This window comes from Rhineura floridana, chromosome 21, assembly GCF_030035675.1.
Source record: "Rhineura floridana isolate rRhiFlo1 chromosome 21, rRhiFlo1.hap2, whole genome shotgun sequence".
Lineage (NCBI taxonomy): Eukaryota > Metazoa > Chordata > Lepidosauria > Squamata > Rhineuridae > Rhineura > Rhineura floridana.
The window spans coordinates 5,645,639-5,662,149 of record NC_084500.1 but is presented as its reverse complement, the minus strand read 5'-3'; the positions used below and the strand labels follow the sequence as shown (position 1 = coordinate 5,662,149).

Here is a 16,511-nt window from a genome sequence, read left to right as displayed (position 1 = left end):
AAAGACTCGCCATTTGAAATGACCCTAAGAATCACAGTGTCATGTGCCCACTGTTTCTATTCAATTGCACCAAAATGTCATACCTCTAGCATTTCAGTGGTTTCCAGTCCAAATTTGTGTTCTCGGTTTATTGCTTATATTTTGTGTGTCCATTTGGGTCGAAATGGGTGTCCAAAATCTAGGACTGGGTGTCCATTTGGACACACAACTATTACTTTAAAAGGGCCTTGCTGGCCCAAGGGTCACCCTGTGAGCTTCGTGGGCCAAGGGGGGTGGGTTAAATCCTGGTCTCCCAGGTTCTAGACCTGAGGTTCTAGAGCAGGTGTGGGGCACCTTCAGCCCTCCAGATGTTGCTGAACTACAACTCCCATCACCCCTGGCCATTGGCCAAGCTGACTGGGGCTGATGGGAGTCCAGCAACATCTGAAGGTCAAAGGGTTCCCCATGCTTGGTCCCATGGCCATCCCCACATCCTATGGCCAGCGATCAAGGATAATGGGACTAGATGTCCAACAACAACTGGATGGCCACAGTTTCCCCATTCCCTGCTGTAAGCAAGGGCTAAAGCTGAGCAGGAATTGATGCCACAGGATTTAAGGATCGCCATTAGCTCAGGCATGGGGAACCTGTGGCTCTCCAGATGTTGCTGAACTACAACTCCCAACACCCCTGAACATCAGCCACTCAGGCTAGGGCTGATGAGAATTGGAGTCTAGCAACATCTGAAGGGCCACAGGTTCATCATCACTGCCCGGTAAGCCACTGGAGAATCTGCTGGGCCTGACTGACTTCTCATTTAAGGCCAAACCTATCAAATCCTCACTTTCCGAAACAATATGACAACTGAAACCCAGCCATCCTTCGAAATCCGCACTCATCCGAATTTTGCGACGCAGTTCTTCAACCAAACCATGTTGACGAAAATGCACATAATTAGGGGAAAGTGTGCATAAAAGTAGAATCATAGAATCCTAGAGTTGGAAGGGGCCTTGTAGGCCATCGAGTCCAACCCCCTGCTCACAGCAGGAAATCCACAGCTAGAGCATCTCCCACAGATAGCTGTCCAGCCTCTGCTTGAAGACATCCAGCGAAGGGGATCCCACCACCTCCCTAGGCAGTCGGTTCCATTGCCGAACTGCCCTTACTGTCAAGAAGTTCCTTCTAATGTCCAACATATAAGAGTTCAGGCGAGATGGAATGCCTTTCCTGGATATTTTTTCCTAATTAATGTTATTTGCTATAGTAGGGCCTCGCTAAAACGGCGGGTTAGGGACCAGGCCCCCGCAGTAAAGTGGAAATCGCTGTAAAGCGGAACCCATTGACTATAATGGGCCGCGTCGCGCGAAAATGTTGCAAAACGCTGTAAAAGCACAAAATCGGCTTTAAAACAGGGAATTTCCCCGAATTGAAAGCCGCTGCATGAGCGGAACGCCGCAAAATGGAACGCCGGTAAACAGAGCCCTACTGTATTTAATTTTTTGTACAATGCATTGTTGATGTATTTTTATATTGGTGTTTACTTTTTCTGTTAGCTGCCTTGAGGGCCATTTGGCCGAAAGGCAGGGTATAAATAAACATTAACATAACACAACATAACAAGAGTGCATTGTATTATGAGAAACTTCTTGCAAAAAGGTGCGCATCGGTCAAAACTGCCTACAAGAATGTGTTTTTAGGGGGGAAATCGCACTAAAATGTTGAAAGGTTTTCGTGAGAATTTTAAAAAAACCAGCAACCGCAAATTGCTGCAAAAAACTACATTTAAGACTGGAAAAATGAGAAACCAAGAGAACTGGAATTGACAGAACTGTGCCCCAGAAAGCCTGGCCAAAAGTGAGGAATGATGGGAGTTGTTGTCCAACAACATCTGGAGGGTCACAGCCTCCCCATACCTGTACTAAAGGATGGCGGGTACAGGCGGGTGCCCCTTTTAAAGGGTACAGGCCTGAAACAGCATTTAGGGAAAACAAAACCCCAGCCAAAAATTAGTTCCTGCCCAAGCTTGGAAATGAAGTCAATTGCAGACCTGAACAAAAACAGGCAAAACCAAATACATACCACAGGAGCCAAGTCAAGTGTTCCTGCCAAAGATGGAAGTAGGTTGGCCAGGCCAGTCAGCTCAGAGGAAGAGCGTGGGATGACCCTGGTTGCTCTGAGCTAAGTGGCACACACCGCTCAGGAAGCCCGAGGAAAAACCCAAGAAGCTGCCTTGGCAAGATCTCGCCTCCCTAAATAGAGGCCTGGGCAAAGGGTTGGTTTTGCCACCAATGTCCTCTTCCCACCACAAAAAGCTAGCGTAGCTATTCATGCCATCACACAGAGCCACCTCTAAGCCGGCATCGCTGTGCTGTCGCGATGCACAAAGTATTAGAAGTGCAGCAGTGGGGATCATCCAGCGTGCACCTGAAGGGTTGTGTTGGTGTTAAAGTCAGCTGGTCAAGAGGGGTACGGGTGGAGCTATTGCTTGGCAACTAGGCAGAACAGCATGATCTTCAATGAGGTGGCAGGTGCTCTGATAGGCTGTGTAGTTCTGAGGGAGTTTTCCTTTGTGTGTTTGGTTATATGTCTTCCTGCTTTTGTACAAGGCCTGAACTAAGAAAGACAAAACCTCTCTGTTCCTTTCCCCTCCATTTTTTTCTTCAGCTTGCTCCGTAAAGTGTTATCAGATCTTTTCTGTGTTATTTAAGTGGCTTTGCTAACACACTTGGAAGTGACCAGCTCTGCAGTAGCAGGGGTCATTTCACAGCAGACTGGGCCTGAGGTTCCAATAACAGCCATCAGCGCCCAGGGAGGGAGAGGTGGAGGCCAGGGGCCTCCATGGCCTAAATAATTTTGATGCGAAGCAGAATAAGTGTATAGAAAGCCCAAAATAATGTAGACAAATTTACTGTTCCAGCTGCTCACTGACCGCTTGGTCACATCCACACCATACATTTCAATCTTCTGGCTTCCTCAAAGAATCCTGGGAAGTGTAGGTACAGAGCTACAATTCCTAAGACCGTGAACAAACTACAATTCCCAATATTCTTTGGGAGACAGCCAGGTGCTTTCAGTGTATGGTGTGGATATAAACTAATAGTCCACTGATGGTTTCATCAATGGAAGCTAATAATATCTCTTGAAAGCTGAGGATCTCTCCCTATTGCTTTTGGAATGTGATGCCCACCAGAGTTTTGAGAAGGGGACAGCTCTGTATGTGTTAAGTGTGTGCATTTCTGAGTGAGAAACTGAGAGAACCAAAATTGACAGACCTTTCCATCCCAGTCTGGTTAAAAGTTAGGGATGACAGCTCCCTGAAACTTCAGACTAAAACCCAGAGCGGATTCCACTGCCACACTGACATGGAGCTGCCACTGCCTTGGCAGAGCATTGGACCCCCAGGCCTGAGTTTTTCCCACCTGTCTTAAGGTATCCCCCATATCGGCGATGGGATGCTGAACTCTGCACCAGAGTGACTGCAGAATCCTGGAACACACACAGCCCTCACCAAAAAGATTACGAGCACACACCCACGTCAGCTTACCATCAGTATGTCAGCTGTGATGGCCCAGTTAGAAAACAAAAGCGTTTCGCCGATGAAAATGCAGACCTGTTGATGAAACACAGACACATGTTATTTACTCGTGTGGCACACAAGAACACCCCAGTGCGGATCCTTGAGCATCCTCCAATAAATCCTCGCACTGGCGGCTCTGAAGTCAGTGGAGCAGGGAATCCGCTCCGGGTCTTACTCTAAACTTTCAAGGAGCTGTCCAACATGCTAAAACCTGGAGTGGATTCACTGCCCCACTGACATCGCAGCCACCAGTCTCCACTATTCCTAACGCAACTGAATGAGCAGCAGTTTAATACCCCCCTGGACTTTTGTAATTAAGCTGTCAGTTTGGTTTTTCTTGTTTGTTTATTTATTGGGAGGGAGATGGAAAAAGCTGTTGGGTACATACAGCAGGGCCCTGCTAATAAATTTGCACTAAAATGGTGAAGAATTTCCACAAGGATTAAAAAAACAATTCACAGATTGCTGGAGAAATGTGGAGAAGTGAATTGAAGAATGCAAAAATAAGAAATTGAGAGGAGCCAAACTGATAGATCTTTCCACCCCTAGCTCCTTCCAAGCTTAATACGTACGTAGGCTCCCACAATGCTGCTTTTGGCCGCAACGAAGATCAGGCAAGTGAATATGGCCGAACCCAGCATCCCAACGGCACAGACAAGGGGATCCGCCCGCTGCGTCTTCAGACGGCACCACTTGGTCGCCCCGGCTCCAGTGATCACCCCCAGAAATCCGGTGAAGCATGTGATAGCTCCGAAGATCAAGCTAAGGGCATGGAACAATTCAAAAAATAGAGGCCTCTCTCATTTATATGGACATATTTTTATACACAGGCAGAAAGGTGAGAGGAGGTGGAGGCCTGGCTTAGCAAAGCAAAGGAATGAGTAAGATGTGCTAAATGGAAATTTATGGGCACAAACCCAAAGCAGGAGTTCGCCAGATTACAATACTGGCTCTGGGGACAGTCTGAACCTTTTGCAAGGGAATCCTAGGCTCTTATGTAACTGGACCCCAGAAAAAGCACCTTTTGCTGAGGTGCTACAATAAGTAAACACATTTTAAAATTTGTCTGATTCCCTAAAAGGTACACAGTATCTCAAAGAGCCAATCATCTGCCGTTCGCTCATTGTCTGGCCTTGGACAAATCCCTTATCTCTCAAGTCTTAGTTCTTCCAGCACAGTCAAAAATAGGAAACCGTACCTCACAGGGTTGTCATGAGAGCTAACTTGACAAAGATAAAAAGTGCAATGCAAATGAAAAAAAACTGCTTTTATATCAAGTGATGAGCTGTCAATGAATGGTCAGTGTGGTGTAGTGGTTAGAGTGTTGGACTAGGATCTGGGCAACCCAGGTTCCTTGGGCCAGTCACTGCCTCTCAGCCTCACCTACCTCACAGGGTTGTTGTGAGGATAAAATAGGGAGGGGGAGAGCCACATATGCCACCTTGAGCTCCTTGGAGGCAAGATGGGATATGAAGGCAATAATAAGTAAGGGTTGGATCCAATGTTAGCCTTAATCACAGCAGACCGATTGATTTTTTAAAATATTTAAACAAAATTTGTACACTGCTTCACTGTAAAAACATTATAATTGTCAATTAAACAGCTGCAAACTTAATGGACATGATTAACCTATGCACTTAATTGAACACAACCACTGTAGTTAAATAAACTTATGTGCTTTTTTAAAGAAATGCATCCTGTCACCCACCCAATATTGCTGGAATACTGAGTACCGGGGGTGTCACTTTAAAAGCTTTGGCCACAGGTAGGAATTTGTCCAGATGTCATTGGACTCCCAACTCCCATAATCCCTGACCATTGGCCCTGCTGGCTGGAGCTGATGGGTGTCTAGAGACAGGGAAGACATTTGGCGCAGTTCGCACGGAGCGCCGTCTGGCCTCTGATTCAATACTGCCAGAGAAGGAGGTTCACCAAACAGGTGAACACCGCTGCTTGAAAGGACAGGCACTGCAGCCCAGTGGGTAGAGCATCTGCCTTGCATGCAGAAGGTCCGAAGTTCAATCTCTGGTATCTCTTCAGGCAGGGCTGGGAAAGACTCCCTGCCTGAAACTTTGGACAGCTGCTGCCGGCCAGGGCAGACAATACTGAGCTCCATGGCCCAGTGGCCCAACTCAGCATAGAAAGCAGCTTCCTATGCTCTTAGGTGGGCTAACCCGAGCACGAACCAAAACAAACCCTCACCTGTCCCTGGTTCCACACGGCTGCGATGTGCAAGTCTCTGCCGTTTTCTGGACAACCTGTGCCCGGTGGAGGTAGAGGGGGATCCACATCCCCAGAGCCCCCGTGGCGAAGGAGACGGCCGAGGTAGCCAGAGAGGAGAAGACGTAGCTGCGGCTGGGGAGATAAGAGGACCTCGTGGGTGAGCACAGAAGGGAAGGGATCATCCTGAGGACGCAGAGGGGCTCTCCTTTGGAGAAGTGAGCAGATCTACGCTGAAAATCTTAGCTTAACGTTCAACGTCAGCTGAGGGCCTTCTCAGTGGTGGCCCCCATATTATGGAATGATATTCTTGATGAGGTGCGCCTGACACCAACCCTGTTACCTTTTCAGTGCCAGGTCAAGACTTTTCTCTTCTCCCAGGCATTTTAGCATGTGTTTTTAAATTGCTTTTTAAAAATGTGTTTTTAAATTTGTATATTTGTTTTTAATGTTTTTAATTGTTGTAAACCGCCCAGAAAGCTTTGGCTATGGGGCGGTATATAAATGCAACAACAACAACTCTCACGGCTTCCCACAAACCATCCTGGAAGCTGTCAGTCTGACAGATCTATTTATTTATTTTATTACATTTGCATCCCGCCCTTCCTCTCAGTAGGAGCCCAGGGGGCAGCAAACAAAAAACACTAAAAGATGTCCCAAGATGTATACGGTGCTTTTATACACCGAAACCAACACATTGGCAGTAGCCAATTGGCATCCAGGGCAATAAGCGGACCTGCCCCTCCCGACTCGTCCCAGCTCTCTTACTTTCTTATCAAGGCCTTCATGTCTCTGAGCCACGAGGTCCGAGCCTTCAGCTGCGCCCCCAACTGCTCCACATTGCCTCTCTTAGCAGCTGGAACAAATATTAAGATGAGCGTGCCGGTGATCATACCTAAAAGGGGGGAGACCTAGAGGAGAAGGGGGGGTGAACCAGGAATTAGTAATGTCTAGTGGACACAGCTTGATGTGTTTTTTTTAAAAAAAAGGTAGACTACTGATGCAAAATGAAACCCAATATTTTAGCACCCTGCGATTTAAAAAATGGAACAAGTCCCTAGCCCTCAAGAAAAGATCTGGAACATTTGAAGGACACCTGATAAAGTCGCAGGAGTCAACCGGGTGCTACATTTGTCATCTGTCCCCCACCCCAGATGAAAGCCAGGTTTACAAAGAGGGCAATTGTCTGGACTGAACAGAAGCAATGGGGGAGGAGGAGCTGTAGCCCTCTCTTATGGCAGCATGGGTGTGCGAAAGAAAAAGCAGACAATAGCGTAGCTTCCCTGAAACATTTCCTCTTCTTTCCAAAGAATGTGCAGTTGCGAAGTGCATATTAAACCTTCTTCTATGTACATGAAGCAAATACATACTCTTCCTATGTTTACCCCCGTGAGTTGAGAGAGCCTGGCCACATCTGCACTTTATACTTAAAGCAGTCTCATACTGCTTTAAACAGTCATGGCTTCCCCTCAAAGCATCCTGGGAGCTGTCATTTGTTAAAGCTGCCAGGAGTTGTTAGGAGTGCTACAGTTGTCAGAGCTACAATTCCCAGAGTGGTTTAACTATCCATCCCTCTTGCTAGGGGATTGCAGCTCTGTGAGGGGAACAGGGGTCTCATAACAAGTCTCAGCACTCTTTACAAACTAGTTCCCAGGAATTTCTTTGGGGGGGGAGGAGCCATGACTGTTTAAAGTGGCACGAGACTTCTTTAAATGTATGGTGCAGAGTGGGCCCCAGACTAGGATTGGGGAGACCCACTCTCAACTCTACATTCAGCCATGAAGCTCACTGGGGTGACCTTGGATCAGACATTGTCTCTTAACCTAAACTACCTCACAGGGTTCTTGAGAGGATAACATGCGGGGGAAGGGGAAAGAGACGCGCCTATTCTGCTGTGGGTTCTTTGTTGGAAAGTTGGAGCTTAAATGTAATAAATGAATGAATAACCCTGTCTCCCTCTCCTTCCTTGGTTATCTCTGGCCTGGCTTGCTTAACAAACCTCAAGTGAACCATGATGCCCTATAGATGATCAAACAAACCATGGTTTGCATCTCCAAAGTTTGACTTGTTTGTTTCCAAACTGCTCTTGCCTCATGCCTTTGTAGCTTGGTGAGTGTGTAGGGTGGTGTGGCCAAATAAGCCATGGTTAAGGAAGGGCGCTGGGTTGACACATAACACCAAGCCATTGTTAAAAACAAACCAAGGTTCGTAGGCCAAGAAACCATGGCTTCAGATCATGGTTTGTTGGCAGTAAACAAGCCACAGTTCAGCGACCAGGAAGAGTTCCCAAACAACTGTTGTCATGTGCCTTCAAGTCGATTACGACTTATGGCGACCCTATGAACCATTACTTGGAGTCATGTGTGAACCAGGTCTCTGTGCTGAATTTTAGATTTTGCAAACTCCTTGCAATCATACACACCACTGGTGCTAAATCACTCTTTTGCATCTTATATATGACCCAATTAACTTGACGATAGTAATTTGTGCACTGGTAACCTCAAGGTTGGATTATTGCAATGTGCTTTACGCGGGGATGCCTTTGAAAATGGTTTGGAAGCTTCAATTAGTGCAAAATGCGGCTGCCAGAACGTTGATGAGTTCAAGGCGAACAAATCATATAACACCAATTCTGTCATAAACACTGGTTGCCCGTACGCGTCCAAGCCCAATTCAAAGTGCCAGTTTTGACCATTAAAGCTCTTTACGGCACAGGACCCCAAAATCTTCTGGAAACGCTTCTCCCAATATGAACCTACCCAGACCCTGAGATCTTCTTCTGAGGCCCTTCTCTAGGTCCCCCCCTCTGAGGAAGACTCAGAGGGTGGTGAGAAGGGAGAGGGAGTTTTTAGTTGTGGCTCCCCATCTGTGGAACGCTGTCCCCAGTGTGGTCTGCCTGTCACCTTCACTGACATCTTTTCGGCACCAGGTAAAGACTTCTCTTTTCCCCCAGGCTTTTGATAGACTAACAGGCTTTTCGTTATTAGTGTGCCAAGCTAAGCTTCCTGTGGCTGTTATGGAGGTGATGCTTGTTTTGTTTTTAGGGAATAATGTATTTATTTGTGCTTTTAAAAATGTTGTAAGTTGCTTGAAGACCATTGGGTAACAAGTGACTAACAAATCAAATAATAACAATAATTAAGAAGAAGAAGAAGAAAAAGAAGAAGAAGCTTACAACTTTAAAAAAGAATAATTAAATCTAAGCTTAATAGATTTTTTTACCCTGCCTGGCAAATAACATTTACCAAGTTAGTTGAATACAGAAAGAAAGTTTCTTGGCAACCCAACCACAGATACTGCAGCCTCTGTTAGCGCAGTGGAATCACAGACAAGGGTGTCCACAGGAGAGGACAAAGGGGGCACTTGCCCCATTGGAATTCAAAATGTAATGGTGGATGGAGTGGGTTGCCAGTGACCTGTAGCATAGACCAATAGTCCTTGCTCCCCCTGCCCGGAAATATTTCTGTGGATACCTTTGGTCACGGGTAGGGATGGGGCAGAAATTTGGTTCAGTTTTCATTAAAGCTGAATCTATCAAATTTGCACTTTCCAAAACATGAGAACTAAACACAGCCATCCTTCAAAATTCGCACTCATTTGAATGCTGCAGTTTGCCAACCAACCAATGTTCACAAATATGCATATATTAGGGGAAACGTGCATAAAATGAATGTATGTGAAAATGACATGCAAAAACAGATTATATTAGGAGGAGCAGCTTGCAAAAATGTGTACCTTGGTCAAAGCTGTATGCCAACATGTGTTTATTAGGAGAAATTCATACTAAAATGTTCATGAGGATTTTTTTTTAAAAGACAAAATTTGTTAATTGCTGCCGAAATCTAGAGAACCAAATGCAAGGCTGGGATAACGAGGAACTTGAGAGAATGGAAACCAACTCATACTTCTCCTTGTCACAGGATTCCCACAGCCCTGCTTATGACTCCGGCCATTCCCTGCAATGGAGTGCAGTTCTGCTTACTGTAACAGAGCACCAGTGTCGAGTGTGATGTACAGACCAGGTCTAACGCGCACGGCAGGCAACGTTCATTCCAAGCTCGGGTTCCCAACATCTACAAAAGCCACACCTTCCCCTGCCCGTTTCCTCCCTTGGCACCAATATTTTGCCTTCCTAAAATTCCAGCGATGAGAAAAGTCACCTCTCCTCTGGAAAGAGCGCAAAGCAGGGTCAAAGGTTAGGAAACAGTTTGGCTGCCTTGTTTCCTGTTGGCTATTTTTCTTTCTGGCCATCTCTGAGCTTGCCGTGCGCATTGTGTGCTTAGTCTTCCCAACACATTTATCAAGGTTCCCCCCAAGGGGATACGCTAGACGGAAATGGAGCGCCTGCATGCAGAAAAATAAATGCAAAGGGAAACAATCTACCTCTCCGACAAAACAAGAAAATATCCCTGGCCGAGCTTAATTACAGCAAAGGGATATTTTGAATACGGAGAAGCAGAGGTGACAGAATGCCTCTGTTTTCCTGTCCTGATAATCATTTAAAGCCAGAAGTATCCTAAATTCCAAAGCAGATTTTTATTCCACTTCTAGCAGGGAAAAAAAAAACATAGGATGCTGCCTTATACTGAGTCAGACCATTGGTCCATCTAGCTCAGCAGAATCATAGAATAGAATCATAGAATAGTAGAGTTGGAAGGAGCCTACAAGGCCATCTAGTCCAACCCCCTGCTCAATGCAGGAATCCAAATAAAAGCATTCCCGAGAGATGGCTGTCCAGCTGCCTCTTGAATGCCTCCAGTGTGGGTGAGCCCACTACCTCTCTAGGTAATTGGTTCCATTGTCGGATGGCTCTAACAGTTAGGAAGTTTTTCCTGATGTCCAGTCGAAATCTGGCTTCCTGCAACTTGAGGCCATTATTCGAGAAGAGATCCCGGCCCTCCTCTATGTGACAGCCTTTCATGTACTTGAAGAGTGCTATCATTGACAGTATTGTCTACACAGATTGGCAGAGGATCTCCAAGGTCTTAGGGGATGTTTCCAGCCCTATCAAGAGATACCATTGGCAATTGACCCTGGGACCTTCTGCCTGCAAAACAGATGCTTTACCCCTAAGCTACAGCCCTTCCCCTAAACGTGGTCCTGGAAGGGCCGTAGCCCAGTGGTCAGAGCATCTGCCTAGAATGCAGAAGGTCTCAAGTTCAAACCCCAATGGCATCTCCATGTAGGGCTGGGAGAGACCTCTGCCTGAAATCTTGGAGAGCTGCTGCCAGTCAGGGTAGACAATACTGAGCTAGATGGACCAAAAGTCTGTCTTATAAGGCACCTTCCTACGTTCCTAAGGGCTGTACACATGCTATGTAGGGGAACAATAGTGGAATAAATGTATGGTGTGAACGCAGCCTCAGTAGCTCATTTTTGCAATCTTAAATTCAGTTCTCCACATCTCTACAGCAATGTGCAGGGTTTTGTTTTTTTAGAAAAACCACAAATCCTCATGAAAATTCGCCAGCATTTTAGTGCGAATTTCTCCAATCACCTTTTAATCACTGTACACATTTTGGCAAACAATCTCCCCCTAACAGAATGCATTGTTGTGTGTTACTTTCACCAACGTATTCATTTTTATGCCCACTTTCCCCTAACGTATGCCACTTTTGTAAACACTGTTTTGTTAGAAAACTGCACGACAAAATTCAGAGAAGTGCGAATTTCGAAGGATGGCTGTGTTTCAGTTCATATATTGTTTCGGAAAGTGTGGATTTGATAGATTTGCCTTCCGATGCGAACTGAATCAAATTTCTCCTCCATCCCTGGTGTAGGGCAGGGACAGGCGAGAATGGCAGCCTCCGGATTTTGTGGACTACAACTCCCATCATCATTGACCATTGGCCATGCTGGCTGGGGTTCATGGGTGTTAGAGTCCAACATCATCTGCAGGGCACCACCACGCTGGCTGGCCCTGGTATAGACTCTCTTCCAGCAAGGCCCAAACATGCAAATGGCGTGGTTGCTGAGGGTGGGCACGTCTGGCCACCATGCGCTCTTTTAATGTGTGAGCAATGTCAGCTGAACCCCTTTCCCGGCTGAATGTATAAAGTGCACCTTCGTCAAGGGCAGAGCAGTGCAGACAGTACCGTAGTGGCAAATTCAGAAGTGCCACACCCCCTCCTCCTCTATTTATTTATTTGATTTATATCCTGCCCTTTCTCCCAGCAGGAGCCCAGGGCGGCAAACAAAAGCACTAAAAACACTCTAAAAGATCATAAAAACAGACTTCAAAATACATTAAAACAAACCAACCATTAAGAACATATTAAAAGAAAACATCTTTAAAAACATTTCTAAAAAAAAAAAAAGCTTTAAAAACGTTTTTTAAAAAAGAAGGTTTAAAAATATATTAAAAAGCGAATTCCAACACAGATGCAGACTGGGATAAGGTCTCTACTTAAAAGGCTTTTTTGCTGCTGGGTTGAGAATGATGATACTGGCAAGACTCTGAAGGCGCATCTTAGTTAAGTCATATCACAGAGCCAAAGGGCAAAGTACGTGGAAATACATGTCATGGTACATCACCCATCAGATGTCATAGATGGATGGTTCTCCTGCTCTCTTCGACCCCCATTCTAGCAGATCTAAGGAGCCCTGAATGCTATAAAACCTGCCCTTTTATACACTTTCTTTTCAAAGGCAAGGCATGTTCCCATGGTCTTTTCTGCTTTTTGCTACTTCTCATCAGGCTCTCATCGGATGCTCTAGGTGAGTCTTTCTTCTCAGCTAGTCTGCTTAACCTCTCCATATAAGGATTTCCTCTTACTTCATATTGACAATTTACATGGCACACTGGCTGTCTGCCCAAATCTGTTATCTTGTACTGTGCTCAACATGAGAAAGTAATGCTTTGTCTATTCCAGTTGTTTCTCAGGAAAATTACAGCTTTAGTCACGAGACGGAGGAAAAAAGGGGGGCAGTTTCAAACTACTCCGGTTTTACTGTTTGGCTCTTATGCATATAGCAGACTTTATACTCTATTTCAATAATTCTTAAGCATCTTCTAAGCATATATAAATGATTTCAGCACTTTTTATGCATATTTTGAGTCATGATTTGGGCTTTCCCATTACAATTGAGATCCATGTTAATGCCTTCTCCCACAACAGACATCCCGAGGAGCCAGCAAGGATGAAAGGGGAGAGTGTTAGCTACTGAGAAGAGTCTTCTCAATGGCCGACTCACCTCCTTTCACTCAGATTGGCTCCAATCAGCAGGAAAACACAAGGAAGAATGTTAGAAGACTCTTCTCAGTGGCTAACACACCCCTTTCATGCTGAGTGGTTTGCAAGATGCTGGAGACATAGGGACTCTAGTGCGACCCTGCTCCCAAAAAAGTAAAGGGTCTAAGATCCCCCAAGAACCCAGACGACTACACCTGAGTGCAGATCTGTATTCAAGATTTTAAAACAAACATATTGAAGGAGAAAAGGAGATTGATTGTTTGCTCACCCGTAGGGCCCAGTGCCAGTCACCAGCCACTTGCTTGACGCTCGATCCAGTGATGTATCCTAAACCACTGGAAAACAAAACACAGACCAATGAAATAAGACAGAACAGCAAGTTGGAATAAAATGAAGCAGTGGTTCATTCATTTATTCAGGTTCCTAGCCCCCATGATCTCCCAGTGGTCCCTGCAGTGTAGAATCCAAAGTGCATGCAAAACAGCCAACCAAACAGCTTAAAAACATGGTCTTTTAAAACTCTGCTTGTACGCTCCTACAACTCAGTTGTAGCCATCTGTAGTTGGCTCAAATGAAAACGCTGATATATTGCTTTTGTGAGTTTCTTGGAGAAGGGGGTTCCACACTCAATGAGAACTGAGTGCATTCTGCAGTTTCACAATCAGTCACAGGAATGATGCAAACAAAGCCATTGGCAGAGTATGCAGAATTCCGCATCCTGGCAATCTTTTAAAACAAAAATAAAATCCAGGTTTCTAGCCCTTAAGGTCATGCTGCTGGTGTTTGGCCCAGTTTAATAGCCGTTCCCTCTCCACAGGGACCCTTGTAGACCAGTTGTTCTGAGAGGGGGCCTACTGAAAATGTCCCTCACCAAACTGCATCTCCCAGAATCCTTTGAGTGGAAGCCAGGATAATTAGATCAGTATGAAACTGGGATAAATGTGTAGTGCGTGTATGTGCTGAGTGATTGCCAGTAGCCGTTCAGGCAGAGGGTGTTTTTTTTTTTTTAGGACCTTGCATTGTCAAGATTTGCTCCGTCACTGAACTATGCCTGCCACACACATGCAGATACTTGCTAAAGGTGGTTGAGGACTTTGTTCAGTCCATGTTTTTAAGCAAACAGACCCAATTTGCACCTATTTATTATTACAAGTTAATTATATACTGCCTTTTGGACCAAAATGGTGAACAATATATTAAAATAGGTAAGGTTGTATCTAGTATTAGTCATACTCAGAGGAGACCCATTGAAATGGATGGGCATGACTAGCGTAGATCTGCTCTGGGTAGGATGGGTCTACTCTGAGTACAACACAGGGCCCATCTCCACTACACATTTAAATCAGCATCATACCACTTTAACAGTCATGGCGTCCCCTGAAGAATCCTGGGAACTGTAGTTTGCTAAGGGTGCTGAGGGTTGCTAGGAGACTCTTGTTCCCCTCCCAGAGCTACAATTCCCAGAGTGGTTTAACAATCAATCCGTCTTCCCAGGGGACTCTGGGAATTGTTGCTCTGTGAAAGGAACAGGAGGGTTTCCTGAAAACACTTAGCACCCTTAACAAACTACAGTCCCCAGGATCCTCTGGGGGAAGCCATGAGTGTTGAAAGTGGTATCATACTGATTTAAATGCACGGTGCAGCGTGGGCATGAGTTGGATTCAACTCAAGGTACAAAGAAGTACAATAAAATGCCATAAATCAACCAGCAAGCAAAAGAAAGATAAGCCAGTCAAATCACAGCAGAGGGAGGCCAAACGAAAGCCTTCCTTGCCAAGCTAGAGGATTAAAGGGTGCTCCTCCCAGACCAACATGTGAATCGGAACACCGTTAACCCTTTGGGCTTCTCGCTTCTCTGCACTTTCTGACACAGTCTCCAGAAAAGTTTCTTTTAGGAGAAAAACAAACGCAAAAATAGGTGTTTTATGAAAAAAACGCATAGAAAAATAATGCACGTTTTCATGCTTTAAAAAAACCCAAAACCACCACCCAGATTGATGCAGAAAGAGGACTGGACCAATTTGCAAACCAACGTGGCTGACTGGAAAGAGAAGGTTGTATCCCATACTAGTACTGCTTGGAGTAGACCCAATGAAAATAGTGGCTTGACTAACTTGGGTCCCTCAATTTCAGTGGCTCTACTCTGAGTAGAACTTAGGTGGAAACAATCCAGACTGACCTGCCCGTTCCTAAGCGCCACTTTCTGGAGGGCAGATAGTTGAGGCTGGCTCTTGTTTTCACACTCCGTTTCTGGATTTCTAGGAAGAATCTTGCTGACCGCTATTGTGTAAAGGACCTTGGCCTCCATGGACACCTTTTCATCTGATGCACCAGGGCTGTCCTCATCACCACGCTACACTAACAACACCGAGCACGCTATTTTAAAAGCCAGCATCGAGGGCCAAACTCACAGCTTTGCTTCCTGTTCAGGAAAATCTTTTTTTTTTTCCTGAAGAGCATAAGGAATGCTTTCAACCCTTTGTCTCAAGGTTGGCCATTATAACCGGGCCGGGACAGCACGCTCGCCATCCTGTCACAGATGTTTTGTCACCCAGCTGATTACTGGATGGAAAGAAACATGCGGCGCTGAGCTCTCCCCGCAGGAAGAGGCCTTGCCGGTTGGAATTTGGAGGCGAGCCTCTGGTGCCCACCCTGTCTGCAACCTTGCCAAGCTGGGGGTGCGGTTCAGGCATTGTGCAGGTGGAGAATTCCTCATGGCTGCAGAATGAACGCTGCTGATAAGGGAAACCAAACCAGGTGGCGGTGGTGATAATGGGGAGGAAGCCATTAGCCACAAGCTTAGCACGGTAGCCAAGCTTTCTAAGCTGGGCCGTCAGTTCTGTGAGGGCCGTGTTCCCACAGGGGTACTCAGTCGGGGCTGCCTGGCAGTAGTGGGTGAGGCCAGGACAGGTGGTAGGCAGGGCTAATGCTAAAAGTGGGAGGGGCAGAGCAAAAAGTAAGGACACATCGGCACCATAGGTTGCAGGGGTGTAGTAGTCCAGGGTCTTGGGAGGTCTTAGACCCCTGACTTTTTTGCAAGCAGGGTCCCAATGTCTCCAGCATCCTATGAGCCAACCAGCATGAAAGGAGAGCATGTTAGCCACTGAGAAGAGTCTTCTAACATGCTTCCTTGTCCTTTCCTGCTGACTGGAGCCAATGGGACTGAAAGGAGGTGTATCAGCCACTGAGAAGACTCTTTTCAATAACTAACGCTTTCATGCTGATTGGCTCCTAGGGATGTCTGTTGTGGGAGAAGGCATCAACAAGGATCTCACTCTCAATCCGGCAGCAAAAAAAACAGGGAGGGGCGTGGCTGTGACTAACATGAAGGGATCCTGCATTTTTCAATTTGCCGCTACACTACTGGTGGGTTGTATCCAAAATAGTGCTAGGTCACAGTCCTGTCAGGGCAAGGATTTCCACTCATGCAATGGGACTTTCCCTCCTCTCCCGTACACCCCCTAAATCTGCTCCCCCTACCCTCCGGAGCTAAGATGGGGAGGGTGCATGGGTGTAGGTAGCAGGGAAATCCCTGTGGTGCA

The 16,511-nt window shown here is 46.0% G+C and overlaps 1 protein-coding gene across 1 annotated transcript in view; it reads right to left on the bottom strand.

Moving 5' to 3' along the window:
* LOC133374121 (sphingosine-1-phosphate transporter SPNS2-like) overlaps window positions 1–16,511 on the bottom strand; it is a 131,254-nt gene that overhangs the window by 22,088 nt on the left and 92,655 nt on the right. Inside the window, exons 5-9 of the mRNA XM_061604595.1 lie at window positions 13,238–13,304; window positions 6,545–6,687; window positions 5,759–5,911; window positions 4,129–4,318; window positions 3,524–3,589 (exon numbers count right to left, since the gene is read on the bottom strand). Coding sequence (XP_061460579.1) covers window positions 3,524–3,589; window positions 4,129–4,318; window positions 5,759–5,911; window positions 6,545–6,687; window positions 13,238–13,304 — 619 coding nt within the window. The remainder of the gene's footprint in view (window positions 1–3,523; window positions 3,590–4,128; window positions 4,319–5,758; window positions 5,912–6,544; window positions 6,688–13,237; window positions 13,305–16,511) is intronic.